The sequence below is a fragment of the Podarcis filfolensis genome (genome assembly GCF_964270895.1).
Source record: "Podarcis filfolensis genome assembly, chromosome: 8".
Taxonomy (NCBI): Eukaryota; Metazoa; Chordata; class Lepidosauria; order Squamata; family Lacertidae; genus Podarcis; species Podarcis filfolensis.
Genome location: NC_139611.1, coordinates 5,129,763 through 5,153,322, shown reverse-complemented (window position 1 = coordinate 5,153,322; position 23,560 = coordinate 5,129,763). Strand labels below are relative to the sequence as shown.

Below are 23,560 nucleotides of genomic sequence, written 5' to 3'. Positions count from 1 at the left end.
ACAAAATTCTGCTTTCTCATTTTGGAACAAGACAGTCAAGAGTCTATAACTGTATTCAGAAATATTTTAAAGGATATGTTTGTAGACAAAGAACAGATTATGCTATGCAATCTGAGAATCACACACATTCCCAAGATTGAATTCACAGAAAGACTTGAACTGTGCTCACAGCAAACTATTTATAGCATAAATTGCCTATTCTATTCTTAGCACTGCCCCATTTTCCATTTTCTGAGGCAAATTTGCATAGCATTAAATGCACATGAGCAAACTGTGACTGCAGCTCTTCTTCACTTTGCTCTTCAGGAGAAATTTCTCGTGAACCTGTGTCCCACATCAAAAAAACCCCACACCAATACCTGAAGGTGACAGAGTACAATAGAAATCCTTAGTGTTAAGAAAGCCGAAAGAATAGTTGATATATGGGGAAGGGCTCAGTGGCAGAGCATGTTCCATCTCCAACACCTTCTGGGTGCAGCTGGAAAAGACTCCTGCTATAAACCCAGGCGAACCACTGCCAGTGTGGACAATTGGCTAGATGGGCTGGGATTCAATAAGCACATATAGACCTATGCTACGTCTGCACACCAAGAGAATGCAAATGATAATTCAGAGCTCAACCAGAAGGTCCTGGTTCACTAGGTGGCCTCAAGCAAGCCAATTTTGCTTTTCTTCGGCGCCTAGTCCTTTGGAATATGGGGAGAATCATATTGACCAATTTAACTTAGAAGGAATTTGTAAGGATGAGTGGGGTCGTGTGTTTTGATTTAATTTATTTATTTCGTAAAATTTATATACTGTTCAAAGCAGTTGATAAATGTATGCACGTGAACACAAAAAGAGCTACAGACATACACACTTCCAATATTATTAAAATAATAATGAGGCAGTCTTATCATTAAGTTCTCTGAAAAAGTTCGGCGGGTGAAGATCAGGGAGCCTCATCTGTAGTTGCACCCTTTATGAATTTAAGAATAGAAGAAGGGCCTGCTGGATCAATCCAACATCCTGTTCTCACAGTGGCCAACCAGATGCCGGCCAGGCGGGAAACCAGCAAGCAGGAATGGAGCACAAGAGGCCTCTCCTCTCCTGTGGTTTCCAGCAACTAGTCTTCAAAAGCATTGCTGCCTCTGACCATGAAGGCAGAGGCTAGCCATCCTGGCTAGCAGCCATTGATAGCCCTTTCCATCATGACTTTATCTAATCCTCTTTTAAAGCCATCCAAGTTGGTGGCCATCACTGCCTCCTGGAGGAGTGAGTTCCATAGTTTAACTATGCGCCACATAGTGGAACATCACCACCAGAGATGTGTGCCTAGCATCTCTTCTTTATACTTTTATTATGTCATTTTTGCTGTGCTCTGCAGTATTTCTTTTCTTTCCTTCTTTTTGGTATTTTAAATATGTATTTTATGGTAGTCATCTCACAACATTTTTAAAAAGAAAAAAGCTGCAAAATTTTTTTTTCCATTTAATCTCTTATTAGCGATGATCTTATTAATGATGATGCCTCTGGAATTGATCCAAACACCCATTGCCTTTTGCCTACATAAGAGGACTCTCTTTTCTTATTCCACGTCCCCACTTCTTCTGTGCCACATTAGAAGCTGCTTTTGAAACTCAATAAGGTTAAACAGCATCTTTCAACACATCAAAAGGATGTGCTTGTAGGCAATGTGCAAACACAACGTCAAATGGGGATTAAATGAAATATTAAATCTTTCTGGAAGCACCGTAAACAGCTCAGTGCACAAAACAAACACCACGTAAAGAGTAAGAACTTAGCGTATTTTTTGCACCATAACACTCACTTTTTTCCTCCTAAAAAGTAAGGGGAAATGTCTGTGCGTGTTATGGAGGGAATGCCTACGGGTGGCATGCCTACGGATTTTCCTCCTCTAAAAACTACGTGCGCATTATGGTCGAGTGCATGTTATAAAGCGAAAAATACGGTACATGCAAGCCAGAGATATGGAAGCAGCCTTTCCACCTACCAACACTGCTGGCAAACCCTAGCTTCAGTACAAGTTGCTAGAAAGGCAGACAGCCCTGAAGTTGGTGTTGAGTAGCTCCTGAACAGGCAAATCTGCTTTTCTACCTGTCTACCTGTCTGACACACACCTATGCTCTTCCTCTACTGCATGGATGGCTGCCACCGCTTCCCACCCCCTGTTCCCCTTTATATTTCTAGGAGGTTAACATACTGCCATATTGTATTTAGCCACCCTAAGCTTAACGGAAAACGAAGTTGAAAATATCTCCCTGCTGAATTCTGCCAATTCACCCCCTTCCTTATCATCATCAGCAATCTAAACCCGCTTTCCCAATATCACACACTCGTCTACTCTCATGCTAATCTCCCCACAAGCCTCACTTGCGCCAGTCCCTCAAGACATTTGTCCCCTTCAACTTCGCACCTGCATAAGATTTAGGCTGTAAGCTCCTTGGGGCAGAGACCTGTGTTTTGTTTATGCTACTGGTCTTCAAAGCACCACAGACCCTGATGCCACTTTATAACTACTACTACTACAGTACTGGATCACTATTGCTAAACCAGTTGTAGAGCTTTTCCCCCCTCTTCATCATTTTCCTAATTTTGCTTTACAGTACAGTGGTACCTCGGGTTACATACGCTTCAGGTTACGGACTCCGCTAACCCAGAAATAGTACCTCGGGTTAAGAACTTTGCTTCAGGATGAGAACAGAAATCGTGCTCTGGCGGCAGCGGGAGGCCCCATTAGCTAAAGTGGTGCTTCAGGTTAAGAACAGTTTCAGGTTAAGAACCGTCCTCCGGAACAAATTAAGTACTTAATCCGAGGTGCCACTGTATTAGGTTTCCTAAATGTTCCGCAATGTTCAAGCATGGGGTTGCCCGTGAACAAACCATCTCTCTCACCCACCTGATTTCCATCTGCACATTCACACTGTCCCCACTACCCTCCTATTATCTCCCTTCCGAACCACCCTGAAGGCGAAGGCACTCTGCACATGCTCAAGAGAGCCAGCGTCGGCCTTTTGACAGGGGAGGATGAGGCTGGGCTAAGCCCCTGGGTCTTTCCCAGGAAGCAGCTCAGAATGGGGGCCAAGAAGAGAGGCAGCTGCTGCCCTGAGAGCCTTGCCTTCCCCCACCCTCCCCTCTTCAGACGCACTCTGCACATGGGCTGAGGCAAGGCTACTGCATGCGAAGGAGCCCGAGAGTCATCTAGCCCAACCCGCTGCCGTTTGCCCTGAGGGAGAGAAGCCGCCTCGCCCTGGCTTTGGCCCCTCAGCATCGCCCAGCCTTCCCAGCGGGGCAGCCTCCATCCCTCCCTCCCCACCGGCCGCCTGCCTTCCTTCCTTCCTTCCTCACCGCACATGGTGGCGCCTGAGGAGACCGAGCAGGGCGGCTGTGAGGCGCGGAGGCTGGACGAGCGCTTCCTCGCTGACGGGACTGGCGGGACTGGCGGCTGAGGAGGCGGCGGCGGCGGCGGCAACGTCTCCTCCTCCCTCGGACCGAGGAGCGGCGGGCGAGGGGCGCAGGCTCCCTGCCTGGCCCGCGATTGGGCCCGGCTCGGCCTAGCGGGCCCGGCTCCTCCTCCGCCTCCGCCTCCGCCGCCTCCCGAGGCCTCCGGGCTGCCGTGTCACTCGGGGCGACGTGGCAGCCGGATCAGCATCCGCCTCAGGTGGAGGAGCGGGAAGAGCGGGGAGCCCCGCAGGCCGGAAGGGCCGCGCTCGGGCGGAGGCGGAGGGGGAAGCAGGGCGGGGGGCTCCGGGCGGGGGCCCGACGAGGCGCCCCCTTGGCGTTATTGCGATCAATAAGGCTAATATTACCATTCTGGGTCCCCTGGTCGGTGGTGGCTCGTGGCCCGGGCAAGACAATGCGCCCCTTGGGGGGCTAATAAGGCAATAAGGCACACACCCCCTTTGGGGTTAGATTCAGGTAGGGAGCCGTGTTGGTCTGGCGCTGTAGAAATATATTAAAAAATTGTCCAGTGGCACCTTAGAGACCAACTAAGTTTGTTCTTGGTATGAGCATGCATGCACACGAAAGCTTATACCAAGAACAAACTTAGTTGGTTTATATTATATTATATTATATTATATTATATTATATTATATTATATTATATTATATTAATTATTATATTATTCTATTCTATTCTATTCTATTCTATTCTATTCTATTCTATTCTATTCTATTCTATTCTATTCTATTCTATTATATTATATTTTGACAACCTTTTAGGATTGCTGTTCTTACCAGTCCGCTTTTTTGTGACTCTAGGCTGCAGCAAAACGAGGTGCCCCTTTAGGGGTTATCGTCATTATCCTGCTTTTTGATGGTAACACTGCAGCAAAATGAGGCACCCTTTTGTGTGTGGCTGTCGTTATTATCATCAGTCTGCTAGCTGGTGGCTCTAGGCTCAGGCAAAATGGGGCTCCCTTTTGGGGCTATTTATGTACAGTGGTACCTCTGGTTACGTACTTAATTCGTTCCAGAGGTCCGTTCTTAAGCTGAAACTGTTCTTAATCTGAAGCACCACTTTAGCTAATGGGGCCTCCTGCTGCTGCCGCACTGATGGAGCACAATTTCTGTTCTCATCCTGAAGCAAAGTTCTTAACCTGAAGCACTATTTCTGGGCTAGCGGAGTCTGTAACCTGAAGCGTATGTAACCTGAAGCATATACAACCCGAGGTACTGTATTTAGTACCCTTCACTTTTTGACTTTTAATTTTGTGCCCTTTGCCCCAAGATCCCAGGGTGGGATTAGAACACACTATGAAATCAGTTTTAAAATAATTTGCCTTTCCTTCTTTGCCATAGCACCAGAGCATTGTGGGGCGTTTTAAAACAATGCTTCCAGCAAAACTCCAGAGTTGCCTGTTGGAGCTTCATGGAGCCTCCATGTTCAGCAACAGTCTATTGCCCGGTACCTGGTGCAGGGGACAGGCAGCAGGGAGTGGTGGTGGTCCAGTAGCCACCTTCATGCCCCCAACTGATTGCAAAGGGGTCTTGCTTGGCCTGCCCTGGCAGCCCCACCCGTTCTCCTGCTTAAAAGAGGAAGGTGGCAGAAAAGGCCCCGTTCCATACTGGAGAATGGCCACCAGTCCCAAGAGACAATTCTAGGCCAGGCAGGCTAATGGCCAGAGGTTGTGTAAGGCAACTTCCTGTAGTGACTGTGGGCCAATGTGGTGCAGTGGTTAAGAGGGTCGAACCTGGACATGGGTGAGACCATGATTCAGATCCCCACTCTGCCTTCATGAAGCTCAGTGGGTGACTTTGGGTCACAGACACCGCGTCTCAGCCTAACCCACCTCACAGAAAGGGGACAGCCATGTATGCCACCTTGATTCTCCATGGAGTAAAGGTGGGATATGATTTAAATAAATAACGTTCATGGCGACAGTGCACTAGGTGCTGGGGGCGCACAGCAGGAGAGGGCAACCTTTTGCATGCCTGGTTTGTGAAGCTGGTCTACCCTAGAAACAGAATCTTCCCCAACGTTGCTTCACCTTCCTTCCCATGGAATGAGCCTCACCACACTCGGTGGTGTTCTGGTTTGCCATTCATGCACATTAAAAGCAGCATATTTTGATTTCAACAAGGCCTCCTTTGATATTTTTGTTCTAGTTCTAGCGTAGAGAGGGAGAAAAAAATTCTATCCAGTTTCTCCATGCCATGCATAATTTTATGTCTGTATGTCATTTCTTACTCTTAAAAGGTACCTAAAACCGAAGGGAGCTGCTGCAGGCAAGATCCATGCATTACTACCTCAACTGATCACTTGCTGGCAGTTCCTGAGAATGGAAGTAGCCTTGACAAACATGACACCCAGTTTAACTTAGAATTGACTTGTTTCAGACCCCCCCTTTTGCTGATCCCCCAGGAAATGCTGAATAGAGTCTTCCAGGTCTCTGGGGGAGTGGGTGCTGGATTACTAATTCTCAAGTAACAAGCTATCCTTTTCATACCACTGTACTTGTCCTTTCAAATAAAAGGAAGGAACACTGTTGTGAAGATTAGGTGTGCTGATTGCATCATGTTAGGTAATGTGATGTTTTCAGAGGCAGGGAAAAGTAAAACAGTAAATACAGAAGGTTTCTCTTCCAGGAACTTGGAATGAGTCAGAACTTATTAAGTGCGTCAGCCATTAAAAAGTTCAAGATGGCCAGAACCGATAGTGGTCATATACTAGCAACTCAATCTTAGCCCAGGGCAAGGAAAAGACAGTGCCACAAGAGCTGCAGTGGCATCCTACGCAAGACAAACAGGGCATGGGTTGCTTCTGGTTGCCCTCACACAGCATATGCTTACTTGAGTATTTGGCAAAGTAATTTCCCATTTGCCTTTATTGAAAAGGCGTCAAGTTTCCTTGGGGAGTCCCAGCTCCTGTATAGTTCACACATTCTTCCCAGTACATTTTAAAATTCATTTACCATATTGGCATGAATAAAAGCCTCACTTTTTTCCCAAATTCTAGCCGCGAAAAGTTAAAAGTACAGCTTAAATTTGCAACCGTACAAAAATTGGCTTTTACGGTACCACTGCTGAAACAGACATATGGTAAAACAGAACGGGTGTGAGTGCCTGCAGAATTTTAAGGGAGCAGATTATATTCTGGTATTGTCTTTTTTTCTCCCCCCCCCCCCCCCGCATTTTAAAGGTGTGGCTTATATTTGGGTGCAGCTTATATTCAGGCCAATACAGTAATGTGGGTTTGCTGGACCATAACACACTCTAATTTTGTTGTTACAACTACTTTGATGTATTCAAGAAAATACAGTAGCAAAAGTGTTGGTTTTCTTATTTTCAAGGGTTAAGTTCAGTTTCTAATCCCCATTTGTGACCAATACAATAATAAGGAAACCGTTATAAGGATTCACCCAGTATTGTGCATTTAGTAGCAAAGATATATATATGCAGTGTTGATAAGACAACAGACCTACAAAGAATAATAAAAACATGGCTTATATAACAGGAAGGCCTCAAAATAATAAAGCAATAATTTATATCTGTATTTATCACTACATAATTCTTCCAACAGTATGGGCTGTAGGTCACCACAGAAGCTACCTAAATCCAACAGAGAGGGGAAATATTTTATAAATGTCACATTCTGTCCAAACAAAATCTATACATTTTCTTCTTTTTGTTTACAAGAATAGCAGCAAACGGACAGCCACACTTTCAAGAATACTTTTCACTTGTTTTCTTAGAACCATGAAGCAGTGAAGGAAACAGTCCTGTGTCTGGGAAAAGTGGTGACAACAGCTGAACATTTTTCTATAGCAAGTGGCTAATTTAGACAAATCAGCTTGCAAAATAATTTTAGCTTAAGAGTCCAAAGCTTTCCCTGATTTAGGTTGACTTCGCTTGTTCTTCTTCTTCTTCGTTATCGACAACCTGAAAGATAAGATTGCAATACTAAGGGATAGGCAGCTTTTAAAAAATAAAAACACATGCACATACAGGTGTCAGAAATCAAAAGGTCCTCGAGATCCTTTTAGTTCACAATACAGATGAAACACAAGTATTGAATGTTATTTTGAAAAGCAGATTTATGCTTTTTAAAATCACAAATGGCCGCTTAGTATAAATTTATAATTACACCTACTGTAACTTTAAATTTACACCAGTAGAATTATCTCAAGAAAACCATGGCAATAACTTCCTTCTTTCTACATCCAACCCAGCGTTTCCAGCTCAAAATGAAGCAGCACATCCAAAGAACTATGACTTGCTAAGAGTGTGGATGAGATTGTCAGTAACATGAGGAAAGCCGTCTTGACCAAAGATCACTGTTCCCATGTAACGCTTGTTGCACAGACTGGAGAAAGCAAAGTAAAGCCCATGCCGTCGCCATCTCTTTCTCAACACAACACAATCAGTGCAGCCCTCCAGATGTTGCTGTAAGCAACAGCTTGGCCCATGGTCAGGGATGAAGGGAGCTGTAGTCCAGCATCTGAATCTAAATCAGCATCCCCACAGCTGATTTAGACACCGCCCCACTCATCCCCTCTGTGTCCACAGATACGTTCTGTGATTTGTTGGTGGTTCACTGGGCCCCATGCCTTGGATCACTGTTTCTGTGATGCTGGCAAGCACAGCTCTGCTGTTTTTACTGAAATATTGCATACCGGTTGGAAAAAAGGGGGAAAGACAGCCAGAGGGTGGGGATATGGAATAAAGCATCCTGGTGGACAGCATGATTGGCTGGAACCCTGAAGAGAAACACTCCAGGTGGGGTAGGGGTGCAAAAGGAAACTGCAACACGTTGATGCTGGTCTCACTTGTGCCCAGAGAAATCCTGTTTCATATTCTGTTGTTACTTCTATAATGACCCCTCTATACCTAATTTTTTTGCACTGAACCCAGTGACCAGATTTGAAGTGTCAACTTTCATTCGTAAAAACTTGCTTGTACAGAGACGCTTTGAGATGCGGAGAAGAAATTCTATGAACAAACCACCCCAATTTTCAACACCCTTCAATTTGTGCCTACCTGTTCCACACCTTCTACTTCCGGAATATAGAACTGCAGCATGTTTTGTATCCCATTCTTCAGGGTGATGATAGAACTGGGGCAGCTTGTGCAGGCGCCTTGCAGTTTTAACTGCACAATCCCATCTTCGAAGCCCTTAAAAATGACATCCCCACCATCTTCCTGGACTGTTGGCCTGAGGAACATTGTCGATAAGATTTCAAAGTATTAGTGGAGTAAACCACTGAAAACCCCAAACATTTCTATACATTTAGAAGCAGTTCTCACCCCCACTTTTTTGGCCACCTCCTTTTTGTATCCCACCTCTATACCTTCTCTGTTGCACTAACGCTTGTTCTCAGAACAGCCCAGCTCTTGCAGTTCATCAAAACACCTCCCTTCTCCTTCAAATCCACCATCAGCAACTTTTTCCTAGAACAGCTGATCCCATGCTCTCTGCCAGGGCAACCCCTACTTTACTGACAATAAGAGCTGATTACTGAAACTGGAATAAATTATACAAATCCAGTCATTTTGCATGCATTTGCCCAGTTTGCAACTTTTATCTTCTCTTTGCAATCTGGGTAGTGGTAATGAGAAGCTATGTGAAATGCTGAAGTCCTTGCTCCTGTCAATCCCACTCTGGCTTCTGAAATGTCATCACAGCAGACTGAATGGATTATAGCTGGCAAATTAATGCATCCAATTCAGGGGTTGGGTATTCATTCATGAACGAGCTGCACCTACATTCCAATGAAACCAGCGTCTTCATTCTCCACTTATACTGCCCTTTCACTTCCCAACAGACATGCTGTTATTTTCCAAAGGAACAACCAAGGCTCTGTCTGTCAGACTGGCACTCACTAAAATGCTGGAAGCGCTTCAGTGCAGATATTGACATAAGCACCAATATATAAATGTGCAACTGTAAAAAATTTCCCTGCTGTCCTCCTGGCTAACATCAGAGGGCAAGGGATTCTAACAGAAATATATATTCAGGGATCAGAGTGATAAAAGCTAAATATCCAAAGGGAACGTCTATTTTAAATTCTTCTTACCTCCCCTATTTTGTTTTTGTTTTTTTAAATAATATTTATTACTTTTAAAAGTTACAAAAAAGGAGAAGAAAAAGAAAGATGAAAAGGAAGAAGGAAAAAAAACAAAAGAGAAAAAAAGCAAAAACAATACAATACAATATATAAACAATACAAAACCCAACCTGAACCTATTAAACACATAAATGAAGCAAAACAAAAACAATTTAAAAACATCCCTCCTTTTCCATACTCTATCCTTCATTCCCTTGTTTCCTCGACTTCCTCATACCTCCCTTTTTGTATCCCACTTCTAGTACTTGTTTCAGCAAATCCTTTCCATCTTTCTCTATTTTCTATCATATTATAGATAACATATTGTTTAACCTTATTTCCCATTAAGACTAAATTAATTATATATACTTAACTTCTTATAGCATTTCTGCTAAATCCATAAAATATCATTCCACCATTTTTCTAACAGTTATTACTTTTAAAATATTTCTAAATATACACTTTAAATTTTCCAGTCTTCTTCCACCATCTCCTCTCCCTGGTTTCAGATTCTGCCAGTCCTTTCCGTCAGTTCCATATAGTCCATCAACCTGGAGATCTTATGTCCGAGGCTCTTAAATCTTTTCCAAGTCCCTTCTGCAGATCTTCTTCATATTCTTTAATGCTCAGGAGCAAATCTCGGGAAAACTCCAACCTAACAATACTTTTATTCCTTCTGGACAGTTCAGCCAAATTTCCATGGTTAAAACTAAAGTCCATAAAGTGTTTCAGGGCATATTTCAAGATTCCTCCAAATCCAAAGGCCCCCAGAACTTCAATCTCCTCCAGGCCCAAGTCCATGTCCCAAAAGTCAATCAATCCTTGGATAGAGGGATCTTTCCAACTTTCCTTCTTCAGTCCAAGCCGGGATCCAATCCTCAAAATCTGACTTTTGCTAGATTCAATCATGGAAGACCTCAATTTATAATCCTCAATTTGCTTCTGAAAAACTAAGGATCCCGCTTGTACTACTTTAGGTTTCACAACAACAGCTTTCTCCTTTTCCTCCACCATTTGTCCTGCCAGGGTATATTCCTGTGCCGAGTCCTGAATTGTTTCTATGTTGGTACTCGCTTTTTGACTCAAATTAGTCACTTTCTGTTCCAAGTTATCAATTTTAAAGATCGTGTCATCTGTCTTTTTATGAAGCTGTTCCAGCGAGTAATTTATCTTATACAATACAGTCACAATAGCTTCTCCTATCAACATTTTGAATGGTCCAAGGTCAATCTCTGGTTCTCAGAATCCTTATCCTGCAGCTGGAGATCTCCCTGTTACACTCCTGTAACAGTTTCACATGCTCCCTCTAGCGGGAAACAGTTCCCACTTGTATCAATTCTTTCAAGCACAACTGGAGCAAATAAAAATAGTTTCGATTTTCAGTTACTTTTTCCTCCTTTTTTGAACGCAGAAGAGAACAATGGAAACAGTATCTTTCTTATTTTAGCTAGCTGTCAAATCCGTTCTGTCAATGAACATTCCCCAAACGTCATCTAGCACCCCGTTCCCAGGTTCAGAGCAGTGGTAATTTAATTTTCACTCTCTCCTGCAGGCTCACTAGGTCCAAAACTTCCCCCCTCTTCTCCTGCTTCCAAGGGGGGTTTTGTATTTTTGACCGATGGAAATTTAATCCTTTGTCAAAAGCTTTCAGAGACTTTAGCTTGTAGCGTCTTTGCTTCAATCTATTTACAAAAGCGGAAGGCGGACTTCCTGTTTAGAACCTTCCCGCTTCGGTGCCAAATTAAAGTATTTCAAGATCCAATTTTCCGTTCTACTCACGGGTAGTTGTTTAAAATCCAATTGTCCACAGGAAAAAGTCAGCGCTCTCCGGCAGCAACAATGCGGCTTCACTCCGTGAAAGAAGCAGTCGATTCAAAGCACCGCGCCACTCACCCTACGTCGCTCAGGATCCCCAAAATAGGGTTTCCCCGCGAGTAGGGGAGGCGCAAAGGGTGCCAGCCGAATCCCAAGTTCACAGGCTTCTCCCGCCTGTGATTTCAATGGGTCTCCGCCTTCGCCGTGGCGGTCAGACCCTGCTTTTCACGGAGCAAGTTCCTCCCGATCGGAGGAGCTCCGCCATTGCCGGAGGCGCCAACCCGGAAGTCCCTTACCTCCCCTATTTTGAATATGTTTACTGCATTCTCTTTCTGAAGTGAATTTTTAAGTCACATGCCTCTTTCAAAGTATTGTAAAAGCTCTTGGGGGAAAGTGGGCTGGGAGCACAGCAAGCATCCCGCAAAGTGAACAAAATACTCTTTTCAGAGGCAACCTAGGAAGAAGCACCAGCATCTCTGCCAATCCATCAAACTGGCTATCAACAGAATTGCACATTCATTACTCTGCCACCTTCATGAAACACCAACAGAGTATAGGAAACACAGTTGTAGCTGTACCTTATTCTAGTATCCAGGAGCTCTTTTATCATTAATACAACTTCATCGTCTTCTTCAGATGGAGCTTGTGTGGTTTATGCAAGACAAAAGGAATGAATCATGCTTATCTTATATAATAGTTTCCACAAGATTCCTTGAAAATAAATCCATTTACCGCACGTAAAAGCTTTGCTGAATCGCTTCTTGGGGATGAAATGACTGCAGAAAAGTGAGCCTGCATCACCACTGTCCCTGCCACAAAAGAAGCACAACAGTGCGCTCTTACTTGTGTTTGGTAATAGCCGCTCTGAGACTTCCAGCCCTTGTGTGCTAGCTGTTGTCCTGCTTGCTTCATAGCTCACTTGTGTTATATCTTTACAAGCAAAAATATGTTCAAACTCCACACACCCTTGGCCACATCTCAAACAAGATGGTCTCATTTATGCGTTGTCTGTAATTTTTATGGAAGGTAATACTGTAAGTACAAAATCTTGTAAAAAAGAAATCTCCCTGGCAGCAATATCTCTAAAAGATATTGTGCTATTACAACATGAATCATTCCATTGCTTACCAGGCATGTTAATATTAAAAACTTCCCCATCATCTTGTGAGAACAGGCTCACGTTTTCATAAATTCAGCTATCTTATTTGCTTTCAAAAAGTCACATATTGCAATGAGTGATCTACTGGCTTCTTTCTGATCTCCACACTCAAGACTGTTAATATTGGGATCCCTATTTGCTCTAATACGCAGTAAGTTTTAATATTTCTACCACTGAGTTGTGGCAGAACAAGGCTGCCTGCTATTATCAGGTACTACCAAGCCACCATATTTAGGTCTTTCCTTGGGAGCTCTGAATGTAATTACCATAAATTATTTCTGCAGGAGTTTACAATATCAAAATTCCCAGATAACAAATTCCACTGGATTTCCATGTTGTATGAATCTTGTTGGTAAACTCTATTATTAATTGTTCCACAGTAAATCCTAAAATTTAAGACCTTCCGTTTGATTTTATACCCCAATCCAATAATAAAGTCCTGTAAGTCCTCCCATATCAAAAGCTCCTCAGATACTGTATTGCAATAAGAAGGAAAGCTGTGCGTAGAGCAAGCTGAACAGAGAGGTTAAAAAAAACCAAGAGTGTGTCCCTGTAAGTCCTGGCCTATCAGAGCAGCAAAGACCTTGCAAGCAGCCCTCAGGAACACCATTTGCAACTGTCCAGGAACTGTTTCTCATGTCTGCATTGTTTTGTTCCTTGTTGTTTGCCACCATGTGCTCCTTAGGGAGGAAGGGCATTTAATAATAATAATGAACCAGCCTTTTCTATCTAACCAGTGAGCCACCTAGCCCAACACTGCATCTCCAACAGTGGCCAGACAAGCTCACAAGTAGAGGATGTAACCTGTCACTAACATGTAATACTCTCCTCCATCAACGTATTCAATATTAGCCATTTACCTGTATCTGTCCGAGGTGCCTCTTCAGTAATAACAGGTAAGCCAGAAGCATAGAAATCCATAATAGTTGCATAAATATCTGGTTTTATTAAGTTCCAATCCACTTCTTCATTTTCCTACAAAGATTTCAAGAATTAGGTTAGGTATACATGAACAGCTTTGCTGAATCAGACCAAAACCACTTTTTTAAAGCCTTGTGGGAAAATATAGGTCTTTTGAACCTATGAATAGCACGTAGTTTCTGGCACTACAGAAACTTAAAAACTGGCATGTCTTTTGTATCTTCTATTTTTGGAAAGTTTTAAGGAGAGCATGGTCTGCACAGTAAGTGATAACAGAAGTGTACTCCTCTTCTGGAATGTTTACAACAGTAGTTCCCATTTAGCTAAGAACTGCTGACCCCCTGTTTTTCAAAAGCCAAGCCATGGACCCCTACTTTTGAAAATGTTGATATCTCTGTGCTAGTTTTTGTTATGTGAATGGTGCCACCATACCCTCCAACATGTCCTAGTGCAAAACCAGGATGCATGTCTTCCAGGCCAAACAGGATGCCCCATACAGTTAACAGGGATGTGCTATGGACTCCCTGGGTGGGTTACGCAGACCCCCTGGGATCTTCAGAAAAACAACTGGGAATCACTGGTTTAGAATATTTATACAGAATTTGTGCAAATGAGGCTGACCAAGATGGTGGAGGGTCTGGAAGCCAAGCCTTATGAGGAACTGTTGAAGGAGCTGGGTATGTTTAGCCTGGAAAAGAGACTGAGAGGAGATATGATAGCCATATTCAAATATCTGACGGGCTGCCACATGAAAGATGGAGCAAGCTGGTTTTCTCCTGCTCTAGAGGGTAAGACCTGAGCCAATGGATTCAACTTACAAGAAAGGAGATTCTTACTAAACATCAGGAAGAACTTTCTGACGGCAAGAGCTGTTTGACAGTGGAACAGTCTCCCTCAGAAGGTGGTGGACTCTCCTTTTAAAGCAGAGATTGGGTGGCCATCTGCCATCAATGCTTTAGTTGAGATTCCATTGCATGGGGTTGGACAAGATTACCCACAGGGTCCCTTCCAACTCTACAATTCTTTGATTCTATTATCATTCCCTGTGCAGACACACACTACAATATTCTTTTAGGGTTACCTTTGTGACTGTGATGAAGTCTGTTCCAAAGAAAATGCTTTTAACTCCTTCAATCCTGAAGAGCTGCCTACCAAAACAAAAACAAGAAAAATAAAGATCTTCATTCAAAACTCCTCCTCAAAGTGAGCTTCCAGGTTTCTTTGTATCAGTATACCCATGAACGTTTGTAGGCTGATGACTGCCTGGCCGCTAAGGCTCCAATCCTAGAACACTTTCCTGAATCCAGAATAAAGATAAAGGTAAAGGTACCTCTGACCATTCAATTCAAAATCCTTTATTAGGCATAGCACACCACACATTATCAAACAAACATCATATACAGACTGTATAAAATACGGGCTCAGCGAGCACAATTTATCCCAGTCCTATTCTTAACTCCAAAAAATAAATCGATGTACATAGATAATAAAATACAACACAGCAACATCACCTACCATTAAGAACCACTAAGTCTCTCTATCATGGCCCATTCTTTCTTCATGGACAGCCCTCAAAAATTCAGCCACTATAACAGTAATTTGATCATCGCTGTCCGCCAGCAGGTCCTGAACAGTTGGTTTTGTAAAAATCTGTCTATTAAATTTTAGGGCCTCAAACAATTGCCTTCTGGCATAACTGCCAAAATCACAGGAAAAGAACACATGCTCCAGAGTATCGGGTTCTTGTTTTCCGCATTTGCAGAGACGCTCTGATTCTGGGATAGCAAAGTATCTTCCTCTCACTACCACCGAGGGAAACATGTTAAATCTGGCCAACATAAACAGCCTACACGATTCATGTTTCTTCAGATTTGTCATGTATCCCTTTTGAAAATCTCTACACAAAGGTAGATTTAAGTGGATAGGAGAGCAGGTGCTGTGCTTTGCAACCTCAAGCATGGTGAGGACACTTTTTTCTGTAAGAGTCTTCCTGATAATTTCCCATGTATCTTTCCCATTAGGTCCAGTCGCAGATGACTCTGGGGTTGTGCGCTCATCTTGCTCTCTAGGCCGGCATTTGTCCGCAGCTTCCGGGTCATGTGGCCAGCATGACTAAGCAGCTTCTGGCAAACCAGAGCAGTGCACGGAAACATCGTTTACCTTCCCGCCAGAGCAGTACCTATTTATCTACTTGCACTTTGACGTGCTTTCGAACTGCTAGGTTGGCAGGAGCAGGGACTGAACAACGGGAGCTCACCCCATCAAGGGGATTCGAACCGCCGACCTTCTGATCGGCAAGCCCTAGGCTCTGTAGTTTAGACCACAGTGCCACCTGCATCCCATTGAATCCAGAATACTGCATGTAAACATGCATGAGAATGAGTTCATTGTATATATATATATATATAATAAGGGGAAACTACTCATGTAAAATATTTAGAGAGACTGAATCAATAACCAACCAATTACTGACTCCCAATCCCAGACTTGCCCTTCCTTCAATTTCAGATGACTCCAGAGAATTAACGTTCAAAGATTTAACTCTATTCTGCCTACAATAGCAAAACATTGGAGGAAATTATCGGGGAACCTCATGTGAGAATGGACTACAATGATGTGGACTTTGACTTTAAAGGAACATTTAACAAGTGAAATCCATGCTCATCTCAAAGGAACCACACCATATAAATGTTACGGTACTTGAGAAAGATTTATTGATTATTGTGCTGTAAAGGAACATACATAGGTTCTGCCTGCCTGCCTCACATGGACACCTGCGGAACTGCACCCTGGACTGACTAGACATTTCTTGACTTGATTTGACTAGGTTTGATTTGCGCTAATCATTTCCCCCACTTTGTTCTTCTTCTGTCTTGTGGGCCGTCTTTATTTGGGGAGGGGTTAGGGTCCAATAATATTTCTTATGCTGTTGGAATTGATTAATACCCATTACAACAACAGAACAGATTTTTTAAAGGGGTAAACTACGTATAACCCCTCTGCTGCAAACTCTGTCCCCAGTCTGCTTTTAATATCACAGGGTCCTGATTAGTGCTTGCAAGGCACAAGTAAGTCCAGAACAGGGATAGGGGCAACCACAGTTGGGTGAGGGGGCATTTTAGAGGAAGACAGGGAGATGGTTAAACACTCCCTTCTCTGATGCAAAGCATCCACTTCCCAATAAAGCTTTGCACGAGATAATATGCTCCCAGGGCTTCGTTACAGCAGCTACGGTGCAATATGTAGTTTGCTCCTAAGTAAGTACCACTTGGGACACGGGTGGCGCTGTGGGTTAAACCACAGAGCCTAGGAGTTGCTGATCAGAAGGTAGGCGGTTCGAATCCCCGCAACGGGGTGAGCTCCTGTTGCTTGGTCCCAGCTCCTGCCAACCTAGCAGTTTGAAAGCATGTCAAAGTGTAAGTAGATAAATAGGTACCGCTCCAGCAGGAAAGTAAACGGCGTTTCCATGCGCTGGTCTGGTTTGCCAGAAGCGGCTTAGTCATGCTGGCCACATGATCCGGAAGCTGTACGCCGGCTCCCTTGGCCAATAAAACGAGATGAGCACCGCAACCCTAGAGTCGGTCACGAATGGCTACTTCCGGGTTAGCGCCATCGCCTAATGGCAGATTCCCTCCGAGTTCCGGAGGGAATCGGCTCAGTAGGGGACGGGTCCTGCCGCAGCGACGACGCGGGGACCCTCAGAAACCACAGGCGCTGAAGCCTATGGACCTGGTGACTCGGCGGGCACCATTTGCGCCCCCTGACCCGCGAAGGAGCCTTTTTAAAGGCTTCGGAACGGGGGGCGGGGAGCGGCGCGGTGCTGAGAGTCGACTGCTTCACCTACGGAGTGAAGCCGCATGCCATGGTCGGAGAGCACTGACTTCTTCCTTTGAACATTTGGACTAAAAGTAACAACCCGTGAGTAATACGGAAATTGGACTTATAAGAGGGAAAATTTTTCTTTTGGATTAGGCACGATCGGGGAAGGCGCAAAGAGGAAGTCCGTCTCCCCGCCTTGTAAACATCTTAAAGCAAGGACTAGATAACTAAGGTTGAGAGAACACCTTCTTCTTTAGTGGATAAAAGTAATTAATTTCACGTTTTGGCAGTATAAGCGATTTTGCTGGAGGATAAGAGTTAACTTTGAGAGCGGAACTGTCACACCCCCCCCCCAGGACCCGGGAGCGATCCGTGAGAGAGCCTGTTGAAGAGACATAGAAGATTTTGACAGCTGTCAAACTAGCTGTCAAAGCTGGGGGAAGAAAAGAGAACTTTGTTTCTGTTGTCTTTGCTGGTTATATTTGTTACAATCTGGTAATAAATTGTTGAAAACAAAGAAGAAAAAGCTAATTTGACTTTTGCGTTAACTGGAAGGAATACTAAGTAACCAGAACTCCTCTAGAGGGGGTTCTGGGACATTACAAGAATGGCTGCAAGTGGAAAAATACTGACTGAACTGGAGAGGGTTTTCTTTCTCTTGGGAAAGTTACAAGAACAAAGTAATGTTTTGGCTACAAATGTCACAACATTGAATGAAACAGTAAATAAACTTACTGAATCTGGAAGGGACTTGACTCAAGTCTTTGCATTTGAACAAAAAGTTTTTGTAGCTGAACTAAAAATCTCTGCAGCTGAACAAGAAAAGAAATCTGAGAAATTTGAGAAAGTGGGGAAAGAGATATATGATGATTTGGAGGGAAAGGAAGGAGGAGCTACAATGCCGCAGATGATTAAGGAGAGCCAGAGGCCTGTTAAGATGGATATAAAGGAAAATAAGAACGGGATGATGAAAATCTGGTTTGAATTGAAGAATGAAGAATGGAGAGATCTCCTCATGTGGAGATCTGAAGACCTATGGATTACAAACTTGACTAAAGTGGAAGCTGGAGTTTTTGGGACATTTGGACTTAAAAGAAGTAAGAAACAAGATTTGGGCTACACTTTTAAATACGGAGGTCTGGCTGGAAGAAACATGGACCTTATTGGGACAGAGCTTCTCCGAGATTTGGTGTCCAATATAAAGGACTATTAAAAAAACCGGCAGAGAGGAATTGAGAGAGAATTAAGAGCCTCGGATGTGAGGTCACCAGGCTGACAGCAGATTAGACTGATGGACATTTGTTGGGGTTCGAAACCGGGAAAGGTGGGGAGTGGGTCTTTGGGAATCCAAAGGGTGTACAATTATACTTTGTTTCTTTTTATTCTGTTTTGCTACTTATATAAAAATGGGGAATTCGTGGAAGGGAATTGGGGTCGACCTTAGAAAAAGGTTTTAAGAATAAGTACTGCTGTATAAAGACTGAGGTTTATGTTAAAATTGGTTAACTAAAATGAATTAAATATAATAAGGTAAAATTTGGGGATAAGAACTTGCTGAACTAAAAATTGGAACTGGAATAAAAGAAGGGGAGGTGTGGGGAAGTCAGGGAAATATGTTATTGAAAGTAAGGAACGTAAATTCTATGTGTGTGTTTTTTTAATTTCTCTTTTGTTTTTTCTCTATTTTTTGAAAACTTCAATAAATATCTTTAAAAAAAAAAAATAGAGTCGGTCACAAATGGACCTAATGGTCAGGGGTCCCTTTACCTTTTTAAGTACCACTTAAAAGTACTTTGATCTGGACACATAACTAAGTTATTGTCATACAACCGACAACAAGGCAACAACAAACCTTGCTAAGGGTGAGCAATACGTGGAAGCTGGAGAAGTGAATTCCATAGTTCTAGATTCCAGGACTGGCTTTCCTGGGATAAATTTCAAGCTGTTTGGATTTGGAGTATCCTGTGTCTGAACAAACATAGACCTTGCTGGAATAAAAAAAAAAGAATAAAAAAATGTGAGGTTTGTAGTAACCTGATTTGCACCCAACATAAACAAGAAGTGTTGGGCTGGATTTGACACAAGGCCCATCTAGTCCAGTATTCTGGCCCCCAGAAGGGCCAGCCAGAAGCTTCTTGGTGCCCACAAGCATGGCACAAACACAAAGACCTTCCCATGTCTTTGTCTCCAGCATCTGATTCTCAGAGGCATATTGTCCCTGAACATGGCAATTTTATTTAGATGGACTAAGTTTCTTGATCAGGCAATTTTGTCCCTCCCCACCCCTCCCTTCTGCTGCAGGAGTTCAAACAAATAACGAAAATGAGTGTTGTGAAGAAAAAGAGAGCCGAGAATGGCCTTGCTCAATGAGGTGTGGGGGCCTTGCCTATCTCAGTCCATCTTCTGCCCACTGGGCATTCACAACTCTCTCTCCCTCTCTCTTAAGAGAGGCTTAATTTTTATTTTCTTAGCTTACAGAAACTCAACAAAACTTGAGAAGCCCAGACCCAAAGATCCAAAGTTAGAAGCAAATACACACTTTATACATAGAAATATTTCTGACGACTTTATAGAAATACTCATTCACACACACCCAAGAAGAGATGTTGGACTGAACAGTATGCATACTCAATATACTTTTTGTCGTGATGTAGCAATTTCAGAGAATTGCGAGTTTTTATCACAGCATTCCCCCACAGAATTGTGATCGCAAACTGCACAACAAGCCTAGCACTCACCTTTCATCTGTAGTACTGTGGGAGGAAGGAGCAGGTTCTGTTGGGAGGCAATGTGTAGGGGTTGTTTAGCAGTGACATTCACTCCTTTGAATCCCAAGTGGCAGAATCTTAAAGAAGACAAAAAACAACCTTACAAAAAATGTCACAATTTCACACTCCTTATAGTCCTGAGGCTCAATAAAGGCTTAACTAGTCCATCCTACAAAGTTAGATCCTTCCCTATTTTATGGCTCAAGTTAAGCAAAAATATTCCCTTGTGCCTTTCATGATCTCAGCTACTCTGGATGACCAAACCTGAACAAGAACACTGAAAACAGTCAATGGCTGAGTAAAGACAGAAAACACAATTCCAACAACCGATCCACCAGAGTCCCCTAGCTCTGAAGTTCTTCTCCTTTATGGTTTGACGAGGGCAGAAGATAGCAAGATGTTATACAGAAACAGAGTTTGAAACAGAGAAACAGAGTTTGAAAGTTACAGGTAGGTAGCTGTGTTGGTCTGCCGTAGTCAAAACAAAATTTTTAAAAAATCCTTCCAGTAGCACCTTAGAGACCAACTAAGTTTGTTATTGGCATGAGTGTGCATGCACACGAAAGCTCATACCAATAGCAAACTTAGTTGGTCTCTAAGGTGCTACTGGAAAGAGTTTGTAAGTGTATGAGGTCAGCACCATGCAGGAAAGGTAACTACTCCTCTAGATTACAGTTCCTGCTTTCAATCCAGGGCTTCATAAAGATGTCTCCATCTTTTCTTTAACCATACAAAACAGGAAGCAGGCAGGAGGCCTCCAGAGCTTAAAAAGTGCAGGTTAGCAAAACAGGCAGTATTGTCATTTGCATGAGTTTCGGGAAGCCAAAGTATCAGGACAGCTGTGATGGTCAAAAATTAAAGGAGGGTGTTTTTCGTTAAACCAGTTTGCTTTCATGAAAAAAGCAGGTTTGGGTTTTTTTAATGTGAAGTGCCAAGGACTGAAAACCTTACTTATTCTTCCATCAACAAATGGAACCAAATATTTAAGATATCTGTTGGGGACACTTTCGCTCCTCAGGACAGGGAACTGCCTTTGCTGCTTATTAATTGATCAATCAATCAATCAGTTTACTACAGCCATGGACCAGCAGTAGTCCATGCTTTCTTGCTTATGATACTCTGCCCAATTTGCTTCCTTTCAGACTCCCCACTCCCAGTCGGCATGGCTGTATGGTGCTGGGGCTTATGGGAGTTGTAGTCCAAAACATGCCATAATAAGCCATGAAACCATAAAAAAAAACCTAGTTATGCTTTGAAAGCCACGAGGCTCTGTTATTCCTTCTTCCTCAGAGGGGAGATCATATGCCACTCTCACAGCAGCCCTGGCAGCCAGGGGTGGTCTAGGGGTTAAGAGTGCCAGACCAGGGTTTGAATCCCAACCACTCAGCTAAGAAGCTAATTGTGTGGCCTCGGGACAGTTGCTGTCTTCTCTCCACACACACACACACACACACACACACCCAGCATTAATGCCCTGCAAGGTCGGTGTGGCTGTTGAAAGCCACCCAAGGTCACCCCACCCCAAGGCTTCTTGGCCCTGCCTGCTGTGGCTGGGGATGGCCAGGGTCAGATTTAGGTTTGATGAAGTCCTAAGCCTTTTTCAGCCATGGGCCGGTCCACCGTCCCTCAGACCATGTGGGGGGCCGGACTATATTTTTTTTGGGGGGGAATGAACGAATTCCTATGCCCCACAAATAACCCAGTGACGCATTTTAAATAAAAACACATATTCTACTCATGTAAAAACACCAGGCAGGCCCCATTAATAACCCAGAGATGCATTTTAAATAAAAGGACACATTCTAATCATGTAAAGACATGCTGATTCCCGGACCGTCTGCGGGCCGGATTGAGAAAGCCATGGGGTCATGGAGCCCTTTTTATGTCCAGCTGTCCTTTGTCAACAACAAATTGTCGCTGTTTTTTTGTGTTAAACGTATGCTATATGGTAATTTATGGACCTAATAGGTATCTCAAGCCATTTGCACATAACAAAATATGTACTTTATCGAAGTAACTGTTGAACTTATATTTTGGAAATGTACACCCAGATTTTGCTTTCTTTAATTTTTTTTGGGGGGGGGGTCCCCCAAGTGAGTGGGGCCCTAAGCTACAGCTTGTTTATCTTATACGTAAATCTGGCCCTGAGTCCAGGCGACCCCGCAGAGACACCGAGGGGATCAGGCCACACAGAATCCCACCGCCCTTTTCTCGCCTCCGACACAAGCGGCCCTTCGCCTCTCACAACAACCCCGCGAGGCAGCGCAGGCTGTCCCGTTGAAAAGCCAAACACCTCCCCCCTTTTAAAATAAATATATTCTGAGAACTGTGCGCGGGGGGGGGGTGCCGTTCCGTCCCCAGGCCGGGGGAAAGAAGCCACGACGGGGTGGGGGGCGGCACGGACGCAGTCACCTACCGGCCGCCCAGCGCCGCCGCCAACCGTCTCGCGCCCGCCATCTTGCTCCCTCTCCCTCTCGGAGGGGCGGCAGCCGAAGGACCCCTCGCGAGGGGCTGCCTGCGCAGGCGCCTGATTCGCCCGCTGGAGTCGGGCGGCCCCTGCTGGCCGGAGTGCGGAACTGCAGACTGAAGCGAAGGAAACGCGAGGAAAGGCGTCTCCGCGTCAGATGTCCCGAGGCCCCGCCCACTCCTCCTCTTCACTCTCTGCGGAGCAGTGATCTTAACAAATCAATTCAAGTACTGTTGTTGCTACTTTATTATAATTTTGTTACGATTGAGGGCAGGGCCGGGTTTAGGTTTGATGAGGCCCTAAGCTACTGAAGGTAATGGGGCCCTTGAGATGTCCAGCTTTTTTTTGTCAACAACAAATTGTCGCTGGTTTTTTGTGTTGAATATATGCTATATGGTAATTTAGGGACCTAATAGGTATCTAAAGCCATTTGGGACGCGGCCATAAGGGACGCGGGTGGCGCCATGGGTTAAACCACAGAGCCTAGGACTTGCCGATCAGAAGGTCGGCGGTTCGAATCCCTGCCACAGGGTGAGCTCCCGTTGCTCGGTCCCTGCTCCTGCCAACCTAGCAGTTCGAAAGCACGTCAAAGTGCAAGTAGATAAATAGGTACCACTCTGGCGGGAAGGTAAAGGCATTTCTGTGCGCTGCTCTGGTTTGCCAGAAGCGGCTTAGTCATGCTGGCCACATGACCTGGAAGCTGTACGCCGGCTCCCTTGGCCAGTAAAGCGAGATGAGCACCGCAACCCCAGAGTTGGCCACGACTGGACCTAGTGGTCAGGGGTCCCTTTACCCTTTACCTTTAAAGCCATTTGCACATAACAAATAGGAGCCTACACAATACAAAACACTGTTGCTGTATGTAGGTTTTATTTTGTTTTTTTATCTTATATTTTGGAAATGTACATCGTTGTTTTTTCCTTTAAATTCTTTTGGGGCCCGCAAGACAGTGGGGCCCTAAGCTATAGCTTGTTTAGCTTATACGTAAATCCGGCACTGATTGAGGGAATTGGGTGATGTGTAGCCTGGGGGAGACCGAGAGGTGATATCCAAAAGGCTGTCCC

The 23,560-nt window shown here is 44.1% G+C and overlaps 2 protein-coding genes across 6 annotated transcripts in view; both read right to left on the bottom strand.

Annotated features, from left to right (window-relative positions):
- Positions 1-3,806, bottom strand: part of GFPT1 (glutamine--fructose-6-phosphate transaminase 1) — a 42,823-nt gene extending 39,017 nt beyond the window's left edge. For all 5 annotated transcript variants that reach the window (XR_014551807.1, XM_083629413.1, XM_083629415.1 and 2 more), the window contains exon 1: positions 3,349-3,806. Coding sequence is in view for 4 of the 5 variants with exons in the window: in XM_083629413.1 (XP_083485539.1) it covers positions 3,349-3,355 (7 nt within the window). In the remaining variant the exon portion in view is untranslated. The remainder of the gene's footprint in view (positions 1-3,348) is intronic.
- Positions 3,807-6,848: 3,042 nt separating this feature from the next.
- Positions 6,849-22,578, bottom strand: NFU1 (NFU1 iron-sulfur cluster scaffold). Its single transcript, XM_083629697.1, has 8 exons — positions 22,446-22,578; positions 20,000-20,106; positions 19,114-19,249; positions 14,524-14,590; positions 13,382-13,496; positions 11,941-12,004; positions 8,481-8,655; positions 6,849-7,382 (listed from the first exon to the last, which is right to left on the bottom strand). The coding sequence occupies exons 1-8, from the start codon at positions 22,484-22,486 to the stop codon at positions 7,338-7,340; spliced, it is 750 nt and encodes a 249-aa protein (XP_083485823.1). The 5' UTR covers positions 22,487-22,578; the 3' UTR covers positions 6,849-7,337.
- Positions 22,579-23,560: the final 982 nt, after the last annotated feature.